The sequence below is a fragment of the Eulemur rufifrons genome, unplaced genomic scaffold (assembly GCF_041146395.1).
Source record: "Eulemur rufifrons isolate Redbay unplaced genomic scaffold, OSU_ERuf_1 scaffold_81, whole genome shotgun sequence".
NCBI lineage: Eukaryota > Metazoa > Chordata > Mammalia > Primates > Lemuridae > Eulemur > Eulemur rufifrons.
In genome coordinates, this window is record NW_027182863.1 from 700,996 (window position 1) to 720,984 (window position 19,989).

The 19,989-nt window shown below is 55.8% G+C and overlaps 1 protein-coding gene across 4 annotated transcripts in view; it reads right to left on the bottom strand.

The window, feature by feature from the left end:
* The window catches only part of FBXO25 (F-box protein 25), a 42,826-nt gene that overhangs the window by 11,900 nt on the left and 10,937 nt on the right, over positions 1–19,989 (bottom strand). For 3 of the 4 annotated variants that reach the window (XM_069464625.1, XM_069464628.1, XM_069464626.1), the window contains exons 3-8: positions 14,642–14,745; positions 13,239–13,288; positions 10,643–10,735; positions 9,286–9,379; positions 8,109–8,293; positions 3,110–3,292 (exon numbers count right to left, since the gene is read on the bottom strand). In XM_069464625.1, the coding sequence (XP_069320726.1) occupies positions 3,110–3,292; positions 8,109–8,293; positions 9,286–9,379; positions 10,643–10,735; positions 13,239–13,288; positions 14,642–14,745 (709 nt within the window). The remainder of the gene's footprint in view (positions 1–3,109; positions 3,293–8,108; positions 8,294–9,285; positions 9,380–10,642; positions 10,736–13,238; positions 13,289–14,641; positions 14,746–19,989) is intronic. The other variant, XM_069464627.1, reaches the window with a different exon arrangement.

Genomic DNA, 19,989 nt, shown 5'->3' on the forward strand with positions numbered 1-19,989 from the left:
CAGGGGACACGCAGAGGGACACGCAGAGGGACACGCAGAGGGACACGCAGAGGGACACGCAGGGGACACGCAGAGGGACACGCAGAGGCAGACGCAGAGGGACACGCAGAGGGACACGCAGAGGGACACGCAGAGGGACACGCAGAGGCAGACGCAGAGGCAGACGCAGAGGGACACGCAGAGGGACACGCAGAGGGACACGCAGAGGGACACGCAGAGGGACACGCAGAGGGACACGCAGAGGGACACGCAGAGGGACACGCAGAGGCAGACGCAGAGGGACACGCAGGGGACACGCAGAGGGACACGCAGAGGGACACGCAGAGGGACACGCAGAGGGACACGCAGAGGCAGACGCAGAGGGACACGCAGAGGGACACGCAGAGGGACACGCAGAGGGACACGCAGAGGCAGACGCAGAGGCAGACGCAGAGGGACACGCAGAGGGACACGCAGAGGGACACGCAGAGGGACACGCAGAGGGACACGCAGAGGGACACGCAGAGGGACACGCAGAGGGACACGCAGAGGCAGACGCAGAGGCACACGCAGAGGGACACGCAGAGGGACACGCAGAGGGACACGCAGAGGGACACGCAGAGGGACACGCAGAGGGACACGCAGGGGACACGCAGAGGGACACGCAGAGGGACACGCAGAGGGACACGCAGAGGGACACGCAGAGGCAGACGCAGAGGGACACGCAGAGGGACACGCAGAGGGACACGCAGAGGGACACGCAGAGGCAGACGCAGAGGCAGACGCAGAGGGACACGCAGAGGGACACGCAGAGGGACACGCAGAGGGACACGCAGAGGGACACGCAGAGGGACACGCAGAGGGACACGCAGAGGGACACGCAGAGGCAGACGCAGAGGCACACGCAGAGGGACACGCAGAGGGACACGCAGAGGGACACGCAGAGGGACACGCAGGGGACACGCAGAGGGACACGCAGAGGCAGACGCAGAGGGAGACGCAGACGCAGAGGGACACGCAGGGGACACGCAGAGGGACACGCAGAGGGACACGCAGAGGGACACGCAGAGGGACACGCAGAGGCAGACGCAGAGGCACACGCAGAGGGACACGCAGAGGGACACGCAGAGGGACACGCAGAGGGACACGCAGAGGGACACGCAGAGGGACACGCAGAGGGACACGCAGAGGCAGACGCAGAGGCACACGCAGAGGCACACGCAGAGGGACACGCAGAGGGACACGCAGAGGGACACGCAGAGGGACACGCAGAGGGACACGCAGAGGCAGACGCAGAGGGACACGCAGAGGGACACGCAGAGGGACACGCAGAGGGACACGCAGAGGGACACGCAGAGGCAGACTAGAGGGACACGCAGAGGGACACGCAGAGGCAGACGCAGAGGGACACGCAGAGGGACACGCAGAGGGACACGCAGAGGCAGACGCAGGGGACACGCAGAGGGACACGCAGAGGGACACGCAGAGGGACACGCAGAGGGACACGCAGGGGACACGCAGAGGGACACGCAGAGGCAGACGCAGAGGGACACGCAGAGGGACACGCAGAGGCAGACGCAGAGGGACACGCAGAGGGACACGCAGAGGGACACGCAGAGGGACACGCAGAGGGACATGCAGAGGGACACGCAGAGGGACACGCAGAGGGACATGCAGAGGGACACGCAGAGGCAGACGCAGGGGAGCCGGGCGGGGCCGGGCGGGGCGGCCGAAGGGGGCGGGTTTCTTCCTGGTGACAGCGTGTTCTGACATCAGCTACGTGACAGGGCACAGCCAGATGCACCTGTGCGCACGTCTGAGTACAGCAGACGCCCGGACCAACAGAGCACGCGCTGGAGGATGCGCGGCGCGGCCCTGCACGGGGCGGCCCGTCGGTCGACAGAATCCGCGCGAGTCTTCAGCACGTGGGTGAGTGAACTCGCTTTACTATCCGCAACCGAGAGGCCACTCGTGTGACTCTCCGGCTCCAGTCGCGGCTCCTCAGGGCCCTGGAGGCCATCACAGAGTCACTGAGGGACGCTCCTTCCTAACAGGACTTGAAAACAGGACATCTCGAAAGGGGAAGAGGCTGCACTGGCGTCGCATCCCCCGGGCACTGGGGAGCAGGAGCGTGAGGACAGTGGCCGCTGCCTCGGTCCCTTGCTGGCCCTGGGCTGCGCCAGCGTCCACAGCGAGAACCCCGCTGCGGTCCTTCTCCTCAATGCCATCCAGTGTGACGCCCACCCCAGACGCTCAGGGCCCGAGCGCGTGGCGCCCTCCCTCCCCGCGTCACCTGGCTGCCCAGCCTCCCCGGCGTCGCCTCACGCCGAGGGCACTTCCCAACCTGCGCCTGTGTCACGAAACTCCTAACATGCTTGTCTTTTTCAGGCCTTAGTGTTGGATAATGAGCCCTGAAGAGCAGATAATTAATCTTTCGATGCTGCTTTTCATAATCCAGTCGAGAAGATGTGCGCAAGCCGGGAGCAGGTGCAGGTGCCGGCTGCTGCCCCACCCCGTCCTGGGAGGGCGTTGGGCACCGGTGCGGGACAGACACCCAACGCCCCACAGCGGGTCCCGTCAACAGCAGCAAGGCCTCACAACGGGTCAGCAGGCAACCTCAGGACACGTTAGGTCTGCACGTAGGAACACCTGTGTGGCCCTCTCGGTGACACCTGTGTGGCCAGCTCAGGCCTGAGCCCCAGGAGGGCCCGTCCCAGACTTGACTCGAACCCCCCTCCCAGAGCCGGCGGCACCCCCCCCACGGCTGGTGCTTGGATGCAGCCACCGTCTTCCCTGCACAGACCAACACCTGACCCCTTCGCTCGTCCCCAGCAAGCACAGCTGACACGGTCTCCCCAGGGCACCAGAGCCTCCACGCTGCGAGCCCGGCGCGCAGACCCGGCAGACGAGGAGGAGAGGCAGAGGCTATGGTACCCCTGGTCAGCTCTTGCTCTGATGCTTGGTTTTGGCTTATTTTTAGAATTATTAATATCTTTAATATGTATAAAGAATTATTAAATTCTTTCTGAATATCAATAAACCTCATGCTCCACGGAGGAGAAACCAAGGGTTCCAGCAGCTTCCGACCGGCGCTGACGCTGTGGGAGGGGACGTGGCCGGCCACACTCACCTGCTTCTCAGCGAAGTGGTATTGACACAGCCTCTTCCACAGCTGCCTGTCCTCGCTGAGCATGTACAGCGTGGGGGTCACCTGGCCCAGGGTGACGATGTCCCAGCCGTCCGAGAAGCGGTACAGGATGTTGTTCAGCATGTGCAGCGGAAGGTCACTCAGCGTCAGCCTGCCGTCCACCTGCTGGAGGAGGAACACACGTGTCACGGAGAAGACGGTTCACAGCGGCGGCTCACACGGACGTGCGGCTCGGGCGCCCACGGGCCCAGGGGGTCTCGGTCGGCGTCGCTGTGCCCCGTCCCTCGCGGCCGTAAAGGACCTGCGCCCGCGGTGTGGGCAGGGCTGGCGCCAGCGGCTCCCACCCCGCCCCGCTCTCCACACCGGCAGTGGGACTTGCCTGTGGCGTCCAGGAAGAACAACGTGAGTCGAGCGTCACCCGGGGAGGGGACCCGGCCCCTGTCTGGGGCCTGGGCACACGTGGGTTTGGGACACGTCTGGTCACCCCAGCGATGAGGGGGCTGATCATGTCTGCAGGGCCCGTGCCAGCTGTATTTGTTTTTGTAATTCAAAGTCTTTAAACTTTCCTTGTTGAGGTGTAACTGACATAAAGTCATATATATTTATTCACAGTACGTGGTGTTGCAGCGCTCGCATGTGGCATGGAGCAATTACCACGGTCAACCTAATTAGCACGGCGACCCTTTGTGCTGAGAACACTACGGATCGCGGCCCAGCAGATCTGAACTTAGCAGCATGTGACCCTCCCCGCGGCCGCCCTGCGACAGACCTCCCGTCCCCCAGAAACTCAGCACCCTCTGTCCAACGCCGGCGCCTTCCAGTCCCAGCAGGGCCCATGCGTGTGGCCCGTGCTGGGGAGGAGCTGCGCCCAGCCCGGGAGGCCCCCCCCGCCCTGGGCAGCCCTGGTGGGTTTGGGCTCAGACCTTTCAGGCCACCGTGACGCAGCCTCATCACCTCCCTTCTCAGAGGCACCTGCCGGGCAGAGTGGGGGGCAGGGGCGCTGCCGAAACCGAGGGGCACCACAGCCCCGAGCTCACCTGCACAGGTGTGCTCACGAGGCCAGGCTCTCGGCCGGCACGAGGACAGTGGCTCTCCTTCCTCGGTCCTACTGGGCGGAAGGACAGCCTGTCCGTTCTGGGCTAGAATGAGCTAAGCCCTTGATCTGGGTCTGGACGCCCCGGCTCTGTGGACGGCGGGTGAGGGAGAGAGTGAGCCTGCGCCCCGACTCCGGCCTCCTGCTGCTGTGGAAATCCCTGCCCAGGACTGGCGAAACAGAGCTGCCGAGGGAAACTTCCGGAGCACCTGCCGGGCAGCCCCAGGTGGACGTCCGCGGGACTGTCCTGGTCGACCCCGCACGGCACCGCGGGTCCCAGCCCGGCTGGAGGGCGCAGACACGCCGGCACTCGCCCTCTGACACGGCCGCGTCACTTCCGTGGCCGCACCTGTGCCGTCCCGCCCCCGGGCCGTCCCTGCACACTCACAGCGTCCCGCGGTGTCACTGCCCCACGCTGACGGGCACCACGCGTGGGCAGCCCCCGCAGCGCACGGCAGACACACGTGAGTGCAAGCTGCTGCCGACGACTCCGGGCTCGTTGGATTCGAGCTCTGTGAAGCCCTCGGCCCCTGCCGTCTAAGAGTGGACACGAGAAATAACACGCGCGAACTGATCCCCAGCGAACGGTCTTGGCACTCTTGTAGAATCAAATCTTACTTTGAGCAGGTGCTTCCCTCTTCCTACTGAGGGAAATTTCTACCAGACATTCTGCTGCCAAAATCACAAAGCTGCAGGGGTATGAAACGGCAGACACACCTCGTGGGTCAGTAACGGATTAGAGTCTGGCGTGACCGCCGGGTGCCGGGTTTTCTGGCAGGTCCAGATTTACAGCCCTGGTAACGCCGGAAACCAGAGGGTGCAGCAGAGATGCCAGCGCTTGCCCTGGACGGTATCTTGCCATTCGGATACAACGTGGCACAGAAGTCCTGCTCACACCTGTAGTCCCTGCACTTGGGAGCCCAGGGGTCGGGGCTGCAGTGAGCTGTGCTGACACCACCGCACTCCAGCCTGGTGACAGCAAGAGTCTGTCTCAAAAAAAAAGGTCTGGCTCACCCACACACATAACTCACGCTGCCTGCGCTGGCTGGCTGCGCGCTCTCTGCCGTGGTGACCTCTGCCATCGACCTGAGCTGCTTTTCCCGCTGCCGGATAGTGCAGCTGCGGCGCTCGAACACAACGCCGCCGCCTCTCCGGGGAAGCGCCTGCGCTGACAGAAACTTGACCGCTATCGCTGCTCCACTTCACAGGAGGACGCTGAGCTACAGACGAGAGGGGAGCTGCCCGAGACGGTCCAGCACCCAGCCCGGAGCCCCGGTGGCCCGGCCCCCGTCTGTGCTCCCGAGGGCCCTGCACGGCTCCAGGGAGGGCCATCCCCGGCCAGGCAGCGGGTGGCTCCGACGTCTCCCTGTGGCCTCCCTCGCACCCTCTGCAAAGTCACCAAGCGCTGTCTGACCGTCCTCTGAAGCCTCTCCCCAAATCGTCCTCACAGCGGCCCTGGGGCTTTGCTCCCCGCTGCCCTGGCCCGCGGCCCCCCTGCACAGACCGCCACGGCCCTCGCGCAGGGAGCGGCAGACGCTCCCCAACTCCTGCCGAGCCCCAAGGCTGCCGACCTCGGGGGCTTCTCCCAGGCACCAGGCACCAGACACCACCCCGGTCAGCCCCGAGTGCGAAGCTCCCCACACTCGGGCTGTGAGGTTCTCTCTGCCCCACACCTGGCGCAGGCCGGAGCCACCCACACCTGCTCGCGGTAGCCACTTCTGCATCTTGTGGGCCCGTTTACCTTTTGCTGGTGGCCTGGAATCAGTCATCGTGGGAGATGACAACTGGTACAGAGCAGGGCTCTGGTCCCCAGACAGCCACTGCTGAGCCCTGACCGGCACACGCCACCTGGGCCCGCCCTCCCCATTCCCAAAGCCCCCCCTGCAGTGCCACCACCTCTGTGGGTCGATGTGACCTGTCACCAGCCCTGTGTGCAGCTGTTCCCACACCCGGCCCCACCGGCCACCCCGTGGGCCCCCACAGCTCCCTGGGCCCGCAACGCTGATGGCCACGCCTGCTCACGGATGCGCCCACCCCATGGTGAGCCTGGCACACGCAGCACACGTTTGTGTGCCCACCTAACTGGGTCACGGGGAAGACACGGGGAGATAAACACACAAAAGCTCCTCCAGGTCACCGGCACTACCGTACCTGCAATGCAGCTTAAAAAGCAAAGCACATCTGCGTTACAAGAAAGCAGCAGCAGCTCTGACGTGCTGGAAACTTTCCAGTGCTAATGTACGTGAAGTTTCTGCTCACTTTTTGGAGTAGGAGAATTTAGATTCAAGGGTTATCAGTCCAGTTTTCGTTAGGAGAATTTAGAAGAGAGAGAAGGCTGCCAGCTCACGGAGAAAGGCGGCCCGGCGCGCCGTGAGGCTGAGATGGCTGAACTGCATGCAGGGCGCTCGGGCTTCGCCCACAGGAGTCTGGGACACTCCCGCGGCTCTGCCCCCACCTGCTCACATCGCCCCGAGACGGCAGAGGGGCCGGGCGGCGGGGGCTCACACCTGCAGTCCCAGCACGTTGGGAGGCTGAGGCGGGAGGACTGCCTGAGGTCAGGAGCTGGAGGCTGCAGAGAGCTGTGACGACGGGCATCAGCGGGTGGGTCACAAACCAGGACTGGCCGCCCTCAGCAGCTCCAGAGCCGCTCGGCAGACCCAGTCCGGTTTCCAGACACAGCTCTGGGCCCCGATGCAGCGGCTCTTTCCATCGTTCTCCAGTTGCCTTCCCACAAAGGCTAAAGTCCCCTGACCAACCGCGGCATCTGACCGTCAGCCACTCCGCGCTGGACGCAGGGCTCGGGCCCCACCGCGCCTCCCACGCGGGGCAGACGAGCCCACGAGCCTGCGGGAAGGACCTCAGCAACCCGCAGCCCACGGAAGAACCAGCAGCAGCCGGCCGGGGTCTCAGGTGGCCAGAGCTGCGTGGCCAGGAGGGACAGCAGCACACGGCGTGCACGTCCACACGCCCTGCAGAGGGGCCTTTGGGACAGGACACGGCTCTGCACGGGGACCGAGACAGAGCAGCTGGTGGGGCCCGGACCGTGGAGAGCGCTGAGTTACGGCGCTGTCACGTGTGAAACAACGTCCCACGTGTCCAGCACATGTGCTCAGCTCCTGGTGGCGCCGAACACTGGGTTACTAGTGATAGTCCCAGGCTCGTGATTAGGAAATCACTGCTCTCTTTGTAAATACTGTACTTAGATGGCAAATGAATGACCAGACGTTACGGCATTCCAAGGCCACCTGCAAACAACTCCCTTCACGGAACCCAGGCTGCAGGGACACTAATAAAAGTAATCATGTCCCTGCCGGTACGATCTGGAGAATCACACCACAAAGGCCACATAATTTACGCCACTAAAGTACATATTCAGTCTATTCTTTCTCTTATTAGGACTAGAGATAATACACAATCTGGAACTAGTCGATGGTTTTTGCTGTGGTCGCTGTTGCCAATGAACTACACACCCCACCTCGCCCGCAAGACACCAAGAGGCGAAAAAACTACTGATCCTGGAGAAGCAACAACTCGATACAATGGAGAATTACTGGCCATACGATTTAGTCTTCACTTATTAAATGTTGTTTTAAGAACTGAAATACTTATTTTCCTTTAAAGGTGAATGAATTTGCCACCCCGTCCCCCACAGATCAGCCCTGTTTGACCGTTACCACCCGCAGTCTTTCCGACAGCAACTATGAGCCACTAAGGGGTCTTTTGGTTCAATTCTATTTTGAAACAATTTAAAACTTGTGAAAAGGTAAAAAACAAAACAAAACAAACAAACCCAAACTCCCAAAACGCTGCAGTGGCCGCTCCTACGGGAGGAAACGACTCCGTGACAGGAAGGCAGAGAGCAGAGACCGCCACGCAGGACGCCCATACCTTGGTCACCTGCAGATTCTGCAGCTGCTGCTGCCAGGCGAGGACGGTGTCCAAGCGGCAAATCCAAATGTTGATGTTGCCCACCAGCACCGACTTCCCCACCCCTCTGATGAGGGTGCAGAGCGTGGAGCTCAGGTCCTGCAGCAGACCTTTGATCAGGCGGGGGTTGTGGTGGTCATCGAGGGCTGAAAGCAAGAAACAGAGCTGGACGACACAGTTAACCGCCGCCTTTAAAAACAGTCTAGTTTCACAACCCAAATGCCCAGCGACGGACGCGCAGATAGACAACCCATGGTCCACACCCACATAACAGAAGGAAATGCTGACACATGCTTCAACATGGACAGACCCTGCACATCACGCTAAGTGAAAGCAGCCGGTCACCGAAGAACAGACAGGGCGAGTCCGCTTACACGAGGCACCCACAGCCGGCAAACTCTCGGAGAGAAGGACGGTCACGGGGCCGTTGCGGTTTGGAGACGGTGGTGGTGACGGCCACGATGGCCCACGTGGACTTAATGCCACTGAACCTGACACTCACAGATGGGCAGTTTGATGTATGTGTATTTTATACCACAGAAAAGATCTAATTTCACTGAAACCCAAAGTGGCATCATTTCTGAGATTTTGCAAGTATAATGAGAATATTTTAAAATGGCTTAATACATAGAGCCATAAATTCCTAAATATGCATAAACTCATGGTGTGACATTTAAAGTTTCATTTACTAACAGCCACTAATTAATCAAGGCAAGCTCATTAAATTAAACAGAAAATTATTGGTTTATCTGATGCTTACATGAACGAGTCACCATCTTGCTGATTATGGAACCATGCAGCTAAATGCACTGTGATTAGCTAACCACGGAAAGGTGAAATAGTTTTTTAAAACTCTGGGATCAGTCATTTTTCCTACTGTAGCCCTTTGTGTGCAAAAGCAACTTGAAGAAAAGCAGACGGCAGTGACACTGGGAAGGGAGGGACCGCCCGCGCCTGCCCGATGGCACCAGCGTCTACACCACGGTTTGACAGCACACACGCCGGGGAAACACACACACACACACACACACACACACGCCGGGGAAACACACACACACACACACACACACACAAATCCCTCTCCTTGCACATTTCTAACTGAGATTTAGATTATTAAAAACATCAGTGATCATCTTACCCTTCTGAACGATTTTATCCAAAATGTTGAAGTAATTCTTTTGTGCCACACCACTCAGAGACGTTAGCTGCGACTTTGCAATTAGCTGCAGTAGCTGAAAGGGAAGAGGAGGAAAGCTGAGAATATCGATCATGGACACACAAACCACACTGACATGTCACAAAACCACGAAGACACGCTAACACATGGCATTCTAAACGAAGTCACTGTGTCAGCCTGAGTCCACCTGTAGGAAATAGTCACCAGCTGCGTTAACCTGAAAGAATTTTTTTAATTTCAAAATATTAAGGGGGTAAAAAGGTTTTGTTACATGGATAGCTTGTATAATGCTGAAGTCAGGGCCGCTGTGTGCCCATCACCTGAACAGTGTTCACTGCACCTCAGGTAGGTTTTTGCCCCTCCCCACCTGCACCCCCTTCTTGAGAACTTAATATAAGGAGGTTGAGGCAGCAGCAGCTTCTACTTTCCGATCCCACAGCAGCACCTCTAGCTAGTCTCCCAGAACCCTCGCTGCGAGAGTTATGAAACGTAGCTCTCAGCCTCCAACCTCCACAGCACAGGGGCCCACCAGCAAGAGGCTAGAATGCAGCTTGGCTGTAACAAACATTTTTCAAGACTATGACCAGACCTGCTGTTGTTTGCTGACCAGAAAATCAAACAGCCCTTCCATCTGGAAATTAAAAAGAAACAGCAAAACTAAAACGACTTTCATCAGATGATATATTAATACAAACAATTTGTAGAGTATCTAGAAAACAACAAAAAATCACTGCAAGAGACTCTACCAGACAGATCTTTCTCCCAAGCAAGAGGGACAGCAGCCCCCGCTGTTCCCGAGAGCCCCTCCTGGAACACTCTACCCTCCTGCTCCATGAACCACACAGTAATCATTCCTCATACAAATAAGAGCTTTCTTTTTGAATATAGCCCAAGATAAAAACTTCTAAAAAGAAATCATTAATGCAATGAGACCTCTGTGGGGTTCTATTTTGTACAAAATCCTTTCTTTTCTATCAGCTAGTTCTTCCTCTGTGAAAACCGCACAGGTGATACATGGAGACCTCCCACCGTCCCACCTCTGCTGCTGTGCCCAGGCCTGTGGCGCGATCCCCCCGCAGCACAGAGCCACGGCAGGTGAGGGCACACCCGGCGGCCCCACCGCCCACGACCCCAACACTGGGAACCCTCAGTTCTCACCGTTTCCTCCTGAACCCGTTCCCTTCTTTGATTTCCTACACAGTAAACAGGGGCACCTTTACACAGCTGCCAAAAGCATCTTAAAATATTGTAAACTTACAGTCTCCAAAACATAGTTATTCAAAGAGTCCTTACAATAGGTTTGGAAGAAATCACTTACTTTGACCACGTAATTGAACCTTCGGATATCCTGAATCGCACTTGAGAAGTCCAACCGATTAAAGGCTTCTCCCAAGGTACAATAGCCATGCCTCTGGGAAAGGAACATAAAACAGTTAAAATTGGTTAGTTAGGCAAAAAGAACTGACAGTTAATATCAATGAGACTGTGAAAATTTTTTTTAAAACGACATTTACAACACTGGATATATTCTAGGTTATACAATACACCAATCACCTGCTTGGCGTATTGTAAGGATGCAGGTGTTACGCACGTACAGCTGAAACGCAGATTCCCACGTGGGGAGGCAGGAGCTGCGGGCTGGGGGTCTGCTCGCCCACCAAGGCTCAAGGCAGTGGATGCTGCAGGCAAGCGGGGGGGAGGCCACGGGCAGCCGCGGGGCTGGGGGCAGGGAGGCGGCCCCCAGCACACCCGGGAAGCTGGTCATTAGACCCACAAGTCCCAGAGTCAAAAGAATAAAATGAAACAATTCATTTTCAGGACTGCCAACACTGCTATTCTGTTTTAGATGTTTGCTTCAACGACATACCCTAAATTCTACACTGGTTTGTACAGATTTACACATTAGGTTTCAGGAGTCATTTTAAACTCCATTTCCACCCTCTGTATTTGAAATACTTAAAATATATATTTTCAGTCCAAAGTTGTGGGGCCAGATACACTGGAGAACAATAAAGGAAGCTCGAGGGGACTCCCCCCGTCGCCGGCAGGCGGCCTGGCGTGCTCAGAGGAAGGGGCGAGAGCAGCAGCAGCCCAGCCTCAAGCGCAGACACGCTGCACAGGCTCAGTGGCTTCGCGCCCCATGCCAAGCGCCGTCCTCAGGTGTGCACAAACCCACGTTCAAACACGTTTGCTGAGCGTCCCCACACGCAGGACGCTCTCCCAGGAGCTGGGGGGAAGGTCCGCGAGAGAGGTTAGAACCGGGAACCTGCACAGCTGCCGTCCCCGCTTGCTTTCTCTTCTCAAGCAACTTTTTTTTTTTTTTTTTTTTTTTGAGACAGAGTCTCGCTCTGTCACCCGGGCTAGAGTGCTGTGGTGTCAGCCTCGCTCACGGCAACCTCAAACTCCTGGGCTCAAGCGATCCTCCTGCCTCAGCCTCCAGAGTAGCTGGGACTGCAGGCATGCGCCACCATGGCTGGCTAATTTTTTTCTATATATTTTAGTTGGCCAGATAATTTCTTTCTATTTTTAGTAGAGACGAGGTCTCGCTCTTGCTCAGGCTGGTCTTGAACTCCTGACCTCGAGCGATCCTCCCGCCTCGGCCTCCCAGAGTGCTGGGATGACAGGCGTGAGCCACCGCGCCCGACCTCAAGCAATTCTTAACGATGGTGCAGACACCTTCGCGAGGTAGGCACCCACTCACAACAGGAAATTAAATCTGATTCAGACAGAGGACCACAAAGAGCACGTCTGAACCCCAACACGCAACCTGGGAAGCCACGGGGCCGCGGCAGAACCTGGTGGAGCCGCAGGACGAGACGCAGCAACACACCCCAGGCCCTAGCGCCGTCCCGTCCCAGCCTTTCCAGGACCCAGGGACGCCCTCGGCCTCACGATGAACTCCCCTGGTGCGTGTGCCAGCTCAAACGGTGTCTCTGCTCTGTGCCGAGCGTGTAACACGCAGCAGATGACACGCTGGATGGCGTTTCACAAGCTCTCGGCTTCGTCTTTCACGGTCTAGGTTACGTTCTGTCAGACGACATTCTAAGGGCACGGCACAGTGCATGCCCGGGATCAGCACAGCTCTACACCCATTAACCATCACCACATAGGTCGAGTCAGTTTCTTCCTCAGAACCCAATCCTTAAACGTCTAGGAGCTGGGCCAGTTTCAGAACATCCACCATTCACATTTCTGGAATATTTAAGTCACCCTAACACAGCATACGATACACCATCGCTCCCGGAATCACACCCCCCAACTGCCGCACGTACGCAAACGCAGAGTTCCGGGACTGCAGCGGGAGCCCAGCCCGCCTGGGGCCAAGCAGAGAGACAGGGAAGCTCTTCCAGGGAACTGGCTTGCTTCACGGCTCATAAAAGAGCTTCAGCCAACCTGGCCAACGAGCGGCAGGGAGAGGCCAGGCCGCTCCGCACAGACGCACCGCGGTCCCTGAGCTCAGACCAGCCACCCTCCGCACGAGCGAGGGCTCGGGACGCCCTAACCCCAGCAGGCTGGCGGGGGACGTCCCAGCAGCGCCCAGAGAACACAGTGCAGCGTGGCAGGTTCCATGCGCAGTTTGCAGTAGCCGCCCCCGGCCACCGGCTGATGTGGGGACGCACCAGGGGACAGGAGCCACACGCACCACACACTGCACGGGCACACACACATACCACAGACACACCACAGACACACAGTGACATGCACACCACGCTGCACACAGACAACCACACGGGACTGATAACTGCTGCTTCCAAAGCTCCTCCTATGCTTTCATCCGTTAGAACGTGAACCGAACCGTAGATCTGATATTGTAAAATAGATAATTTATTTTGTCACTTTACGTTTAGTTAATGTGACTGCATAGTCAACAGAAACGATCCAAGATACACTCTTATTTACAATAGAATACTTACTTCTTTTGTGCTTTCTTTATGGACATAGATCCATTTTTCACGATAAAAACCTAGAACAAAAATTAATTTTGTTTTTAAAATGTGGCAAATCATTTCAAAATGAAGATTTTAAAGGAATTTCAATAATTGGACATGTTAACAAAACTATCTGACTTATGTGCAAGAGACGCTACTACTGGTAAACGGAAACAGAAGAGCCTGTTTCCTGGCATCAGTCTACGGGGTGCGGAAGCACCTTCGCATGAAAACTGATTTAAGACAGTGCCAAGCCCCAGTAACTTGGAAGAAAACTGGTATTATTGATGACTGGAGTTATAGGGAAACATAAATGACAAAAATGCAATTAAGTTATTAATAAATTCTTATGTACCCTAAAAAGTTCTAGTCCTCTGCTCTACATGATACTCCATAGAAACAAATTTTTCGCCTAACTCAAATCCCAGAGCTCAAGAGTCACGAGAGCTGCCTTCACCACGTCACCCCCCGTTCTTCCTGCAGTTGTCCCCCCGAGCCACGGCCTTCATTCTGCAGTTTCAGTTACCCGTGGATCAACCATGGTCGGAAAATATTAAATGGAAAATTCCAGAGAAGAACTCCTAAGTTTTACACCGTGTGCCGCTCTGAGTAGCGTGACGACATCTCCCTGCCATCCTGCTCTGCCCGGCCCCGCGGTGGCATGGAGGACCACACGGTCGATGCTGCCGGCCCCCTGGTCGCTCGGGAGCCACCGGAGCTGTGGCAGGGACTGCCCGTGGCGGTGTCGCAGTGCTGTGTTCAGGCCTCACGATGGCCCCAAAGCGCAAGAGCAGGGATGCGGGCATGTTGCCGCAACTGTGCTTTCTATCGTCAGGCGCTGCTACTCTCTTCCTGTGCCTGACAGACTGGACTTTGCCACAGGTGGGTCTGCAGGGAAAACGGCAGGCGAGGGCTGGGCACCCTCTGTAGCTTCAGGCGTCTCCTGGGGTCCATCCTCCAGCGCGGGGCCACTCTACGTTTGGGCTTGTCTTGGAGATCGAGGGTGTGCCTGAGCCAGTGCCCGCAGTGTCACCTCCAGCCCTCCCACCTCCCGCCCAGCGGCCCACACCAGGGCCCGCACCGTGCCTGCTCCTGCACCCATGAGGACGCCCCTGCGTGGCCTCGCTGCTCAGGAGGGGACCGAGTCGTGACTGTGATTCCGTCATCGGAGGCTGGGCTGTTCTGTGGGCTCTGCCGTCTCACATCTCACCAGCCACAGCGGCTGAGCTGCAGAAAGTACCGTCCCTGACTCAGTGGGCAGCCCTGGGTACTGTGCTGACGTTTACACTTCTGTGCCGTCTTTTATTTCATAAAGTAGCCCTGCCAAATGTACTTCAACATACTCAACAAGCAAAATATCACAAAATCATTAATGAAAATAATCTTACTTTGAGCATTTGTGTCATTTCTAAAATGGTCCTTTTTCCTTTTCTTGGATGCATATTCTTGCTCCTCCTCGTTGAATATTTCTTCATCTTCACTATTTAAGATACTGAAATAAAAATATATCCTATTAAAATATTTTTTCAGGGAGATCTTCATTTGGCTTTTCTTTTGTAAGAGAATGCAATAAATATTTGGTTTGCAATTCAGGAAAACAAAATAAAAATCATGTTAAATTCGTAAAGTACTAGTTAATTTTCCCAGACACAAAATTACAAAGGTAATGTCCGGTGCATTTTTTTGTTTTGAAAAATCTGATGTGTATTCGGGTTCTTTTGAGAATGTTACACCCGAAAGAGACGAACACAAAGTTTTAGACTCTGCCAAGGATCTCGATATGCTCAACCAAGGTAGTGTCAAAATGCTTTACTAAAACACAGAGATTATTTTCAGAAAACTACAAAAACCCTGGGAACCAGTTAGCAGCAGTACGACACCCAGTGCAAATGACCTGCTGCGTCCCTGATGCAGTGTTGAATAAAGACTCAACTTTATTTTTAAAGAGTTAACTGGGCCGGGCGCGGTGGACCCTAACTTTTGCGGGGAGCACAGCTAACTCCCTGCAACAGTTCTTTGACAAGAAAATTATATACAAGCCCCTTTCCACTCACCAGTATTTACTTTTAATAAAAACATCCGAGTTTGCCAAGTGACCATTTCTGTCAGAACAGACTTAAACAGCACTGGCAGGAGGTGTAAACCAGGGAGACAAGCAAAGGTGCATTTGAAAAAAATACAGACTCCTGTTCTGTGGCTCGCACTGAGTATGCACCAACGTGTGCAAATGTGTTTACAGCGTGCATCTTACATTTCATCCCACACCGGTTTGTTGTGATTCAAATATTGAATGTAGAAGCTTTCGAATCTCAAAAGGCTTTCCTAACTAAATCACAGACATATCAAAGGAAAAGCAGAAATACATGGCTCTGCAGGAAGTGTCACAGAAATGAAAACAGGACGTGGAAGGAGAAGCAAGGACAGCCCGCTGAGCTCAGTCCAGCGAGACGGCATCACTGGCACCCCAGCCGGCGTGCTTGAGGGGAGATGCCCGAGGACACGGTGAACCTGGCCCAGACCCTGCCCACAGGCGCTGGGCCCAGGCTCGGCGCTGCAGATCTGGGCCCAGACTGTGTTGGCCGAAGCCCAGCGGACTTCGCAGGTGGGGCCGACCTGGGGGGCAGGTGGGGCCGACCTGGGGGGCAGGTGGGGCTGACGTGGGGGCAGACACAGGGTGCAGAGAAGCTCAGAATTAGGCCCGGAGTCCCAGGCCCAGAGTAATCAAGGGAAAATGGCTACTTCAGAGAAACTGTTAACTTAGCTGCTATTTTTACAAAGTATTTTAGGTAGGGGAAAAAAGCCATATTTTTTGGTAGTGGGTTTTCCACTGCCAGGTAAAGAAAACTGTAAAAGTAGCGAAGAGAAACTAGTGCTTCCAAAATGAAAAATTCAACATACAAAAATGTTAATAAAATAGTTATTAATGTTGCACAAATCTTTCCATTTTGCACATATATAAACTACCAACTATATTTCATGGCAAACACTTCCTCTCTTTAACAACTTTGGTTTCAAGAGCAAGATGAACATCACCTACTCTGACTGAACAACAACAGAATATGCATAAAAATCTAATAAAAAAAAAGGGCCAAGGACTTCAATAGACATTTCTCCAAAGAAGATAATACAATGGCCAACACATTAAAGATGCTCAACATCACTAATGGTAGGGAAATGCAAATTAAACGAAACCCACAATAAGATACCACTCCATACCCATTACTGTGATCAACAGACGTAAATTCTGGTCTCTCCAGTTAGGCGAAAGGCCAGAGTTCAAAAAAAAAAAAAAGGTCTCATGATTATTGACTGTGTTAATAATTATCTACTAACATAGTACAATGCGTAAATAATCAGAGTGACCTAAGACAGGTCCTAGGTCCAAGAAAAAGAGAAGTCAATTTGACAAATATTGCCCAGCTATATAAATTTTACAATACTTAAGTCATAAAAAATTATACTTTGTTCTAACTAATGCTATCTACTTCTGTAAACCTACTTACTTTTTACTCGATTATTTAAAATAATTAATCAAATAAAACCGGAGGGTCTTTAAATAATCTCATAACCTTAAAACTAAGAATTGTTGCCTGGCCGGGCGCGGTGGCTCACGCCTGTAATCCTAGCACTCTGGGAGGCCGAGGCAGGTGGATTGCTCGAGGTCAGGAGTTCGAGACCAGCCTGAGCAAGAGCGAGACCCCCGTCTCTACTAAAAATAGAAAGACATTATATGGACACCTAAAAATCTATACAGAAAAAATTAGCCGGGCATAGTGGCGCATGCCTGTAGTCCCAGCTACTCGGGAGGCTGAGGCAGTAGGATCGCTTGAGCCCAGGAGTTTGAGGTTGCTGTGAGCTAAGCTGACGCCACGGCACTCACTCTAGCCTGGGCAACAAAGTGAGACTCTGTCTCAACAACAACAAAAAAAAAAAAAAAAAAAAAGAATTGTTGCCTAAAATGTCCCAAGGTGTATACATTTAATGGTCCATATGGTACAATGGTAAAGGATATACAAGTTGTCACAAAACCCGTGCTCAGGGCCACACTCCAAACTCAGTAAAATTCCCTGCCCGAGAGCGTGCCGCTGGCCAGCTAACACAGACTCACTAAATTTCAATCAGTCTTTCGTGGCTGACTTTCTTGCTCTGGTCCATAACATTGCCAGGGTTACTATCAAGAAAACAGAACATCACACGTGTGGTCAAGGATGGGAGAGACCGGAGCCCTGTGCAGTGCTGGCGGGAGCGCAAGGTGGCACAGCCGCCGTGGGAAACAGCGTGGCAGCTCCTCAAAAACTAAATTGAGGGCCGGGCGCGGTGGCTCACACCTGTAATCCTAGCACTCTGGGAGGCCGAGGTGGGCGGATCGTTTGAGCTCAGGAGTTCGAGACCAGCCTGAGCAAGAGCGAGACCCCATCTCTACTAAAAATAGAAAGAAATTATATGGACACCTAGGAAAAAAAAAATATATATATATATATATATATATAGAAAAAATTAGCCGGGCATGGTGGTGCATGCCTGTAGTCCCAGCTACTCGGGAGGCTGAGGCAGGAGGATCCCTTGAGCTCAGGAGTTTGAGGTTGCTGTGAGCTAGGCTGACGCCACGGCACTCACTGTAGCCTGGGCAACAGAGTGAGACTCTGTCTCAAAAAAAAAAAAAAAAAAAAAAAACTAAATTGAGGATCCACGGTCTGGCAACTCCACTTCTGGGCACAGACCCAGCAGACGTGGGGCCAAGGACCGAGGTTTCCGTGCACTCGGGTTCGCAGCACCATCCAAACAGCGCAACGCGGCAGCGACCTGCGCGCCCAGCGGATGACGAACAAAACGCAGCAAGTCCGACACAGACGAAGAAATACCATCAGTCGAGAAAAGGAAGGAAACCCGGACACAGCTACGGCAGGCCTGACCTTGAGGACACGGTGCTGAGGGAAACGGGCCGCCCGAGGGCACACGCTGAGGACCCTCTCGCAGGGCGGAGGACTTGGACACGCAGAGACGGAGCAGAGCGAGGGCACCAGGGCTGGGAGGGGACGTGCGAGTCACTTCACGGGGACAGTTGCAGTCTGGGAAGACAGAGAGTCTGAGACGCATGGTGGTGACGGCTGCACAGTGGTGCCCATGGACCTCATGCCATGGAACCGCACCCTTAAAACTGGTTGCAATGGTACGTTTTATGTTATGTGTATTCTACCACAATGGCGGGGAGCAGCAGGCTGGTCCTGTCCTGTCAGGGCTGAGACAGAGGGGGAGGAAGAAGTTCAGACAAACAGCAGCACTCACAGGGCAGGACTGGGGACAAACAGCAGCGCTCACAGGGCAGGGCAGGACCGGGGACAAATAGCAGCACTCACGCACCAGGGCAGGACTGGGGACAAATAGCAGCGCTCACAGGGCAGGACTGGGGACAAATAGCAGCGCTCACAGGGCAGGGCAGGACTGGGGACAAACAGCAGCGCTCACAGGGCAGGGCAGGACCGGGGACAAACAGCAGCGCTCACGCACCAGGGCAAGACCGGGGACACACAGCAGCGCTCACGCACCAGGGCAGGACTGGGGACAAATAGCAGCGCTCACGCACCAGGGCAGGACTGCAGGAGCCACAGGCGGCCCACGCGGGAACCAGCTCCCCACACCGTGGCCGCCCCCAGCCCCCGGCAGACGCGGGCGCCCCAGCTCCTCCCCAGTCACCAAGAGGAGAGTGCAGACAAGAACGCACACAACAGCTGCAAAGAGAAACAACGAGCGCCAGCACAGAAAAGACTCCCGTAATTAAACTCCAATTTCTCCAAACCGTAAACTGATGTTTTCCCGCGGACCTGGGGACGAGGTCTCGACTGGGGTTCTTCCTGGTGCAGTCCTGCCCCACGCCTGCCCTGACCCATCCTGCAAGTCCGCAACGCGCAGGCGCCGCCCTAACTGCAGTCCTGCCCCACGTCTGCCACGGCCCATCCTGGGACCAGCCTGCAAGTCCGCAACGCGCAGGCGCAGGCGCAGCCCCGGCCCCAACTGCAGGCCTGCCCCACGCCTGCCACGGCCCATCCTGGGACCAGCCTGCAAGTCCGCAACGCGCAGGCGCAGGCGCAGGCGCAGGCGCAGCCCTAACTGCACGCCTGCCCCACGCCTGCCCTGGCCCATCCTGCAGGTCTGCAACGCGCAGGCGCAGCCCTAACTGCACTCCTGCCCCACGCCTGCCACGGCCCATCCTGCAGGTCTCCAACGCGCAGGCGCAGCCCTAACTGCGCTCCTGCCCCACGCCTGCCACGGCCCATCCTGCAGGTCTCCAACGCGCAGGCGCAGCCCTAACTGCACTCCTGCCCCACGCCTGCCCTGACCCATCCTGCAAGTCCGCAACGCGCAGGCGCCGCCCTAACTGCAGTCCTGCCCCACGCCTGCCACGGCCCATCCTGGGACCAGCCTGCAAGTCCGCAACGCGCAGGCGCAGGCGCAGGCGCAGCCCTAACTGCACGCCTGCCCCACGCCTGCCCTGGCCCATCCTGCAGGTCTGCAACGCGCAGGCGCAGCCCTAACTGCAGTCCTGCCCCACGCCTGCCACGGCCCATCCTGGGACCAGCGGTTTCAAATACGCTGGAAACCCATTAATGGGCACACGGAAGGAATGGACAAAACAAGGTGAATACATGCTTAAGGTCCAAATATATATATAGATAACTAAAATTATAGATAATACAGCTAATTAGAAAACGTAACGAGCATGTGAGCCCCCTTCAGG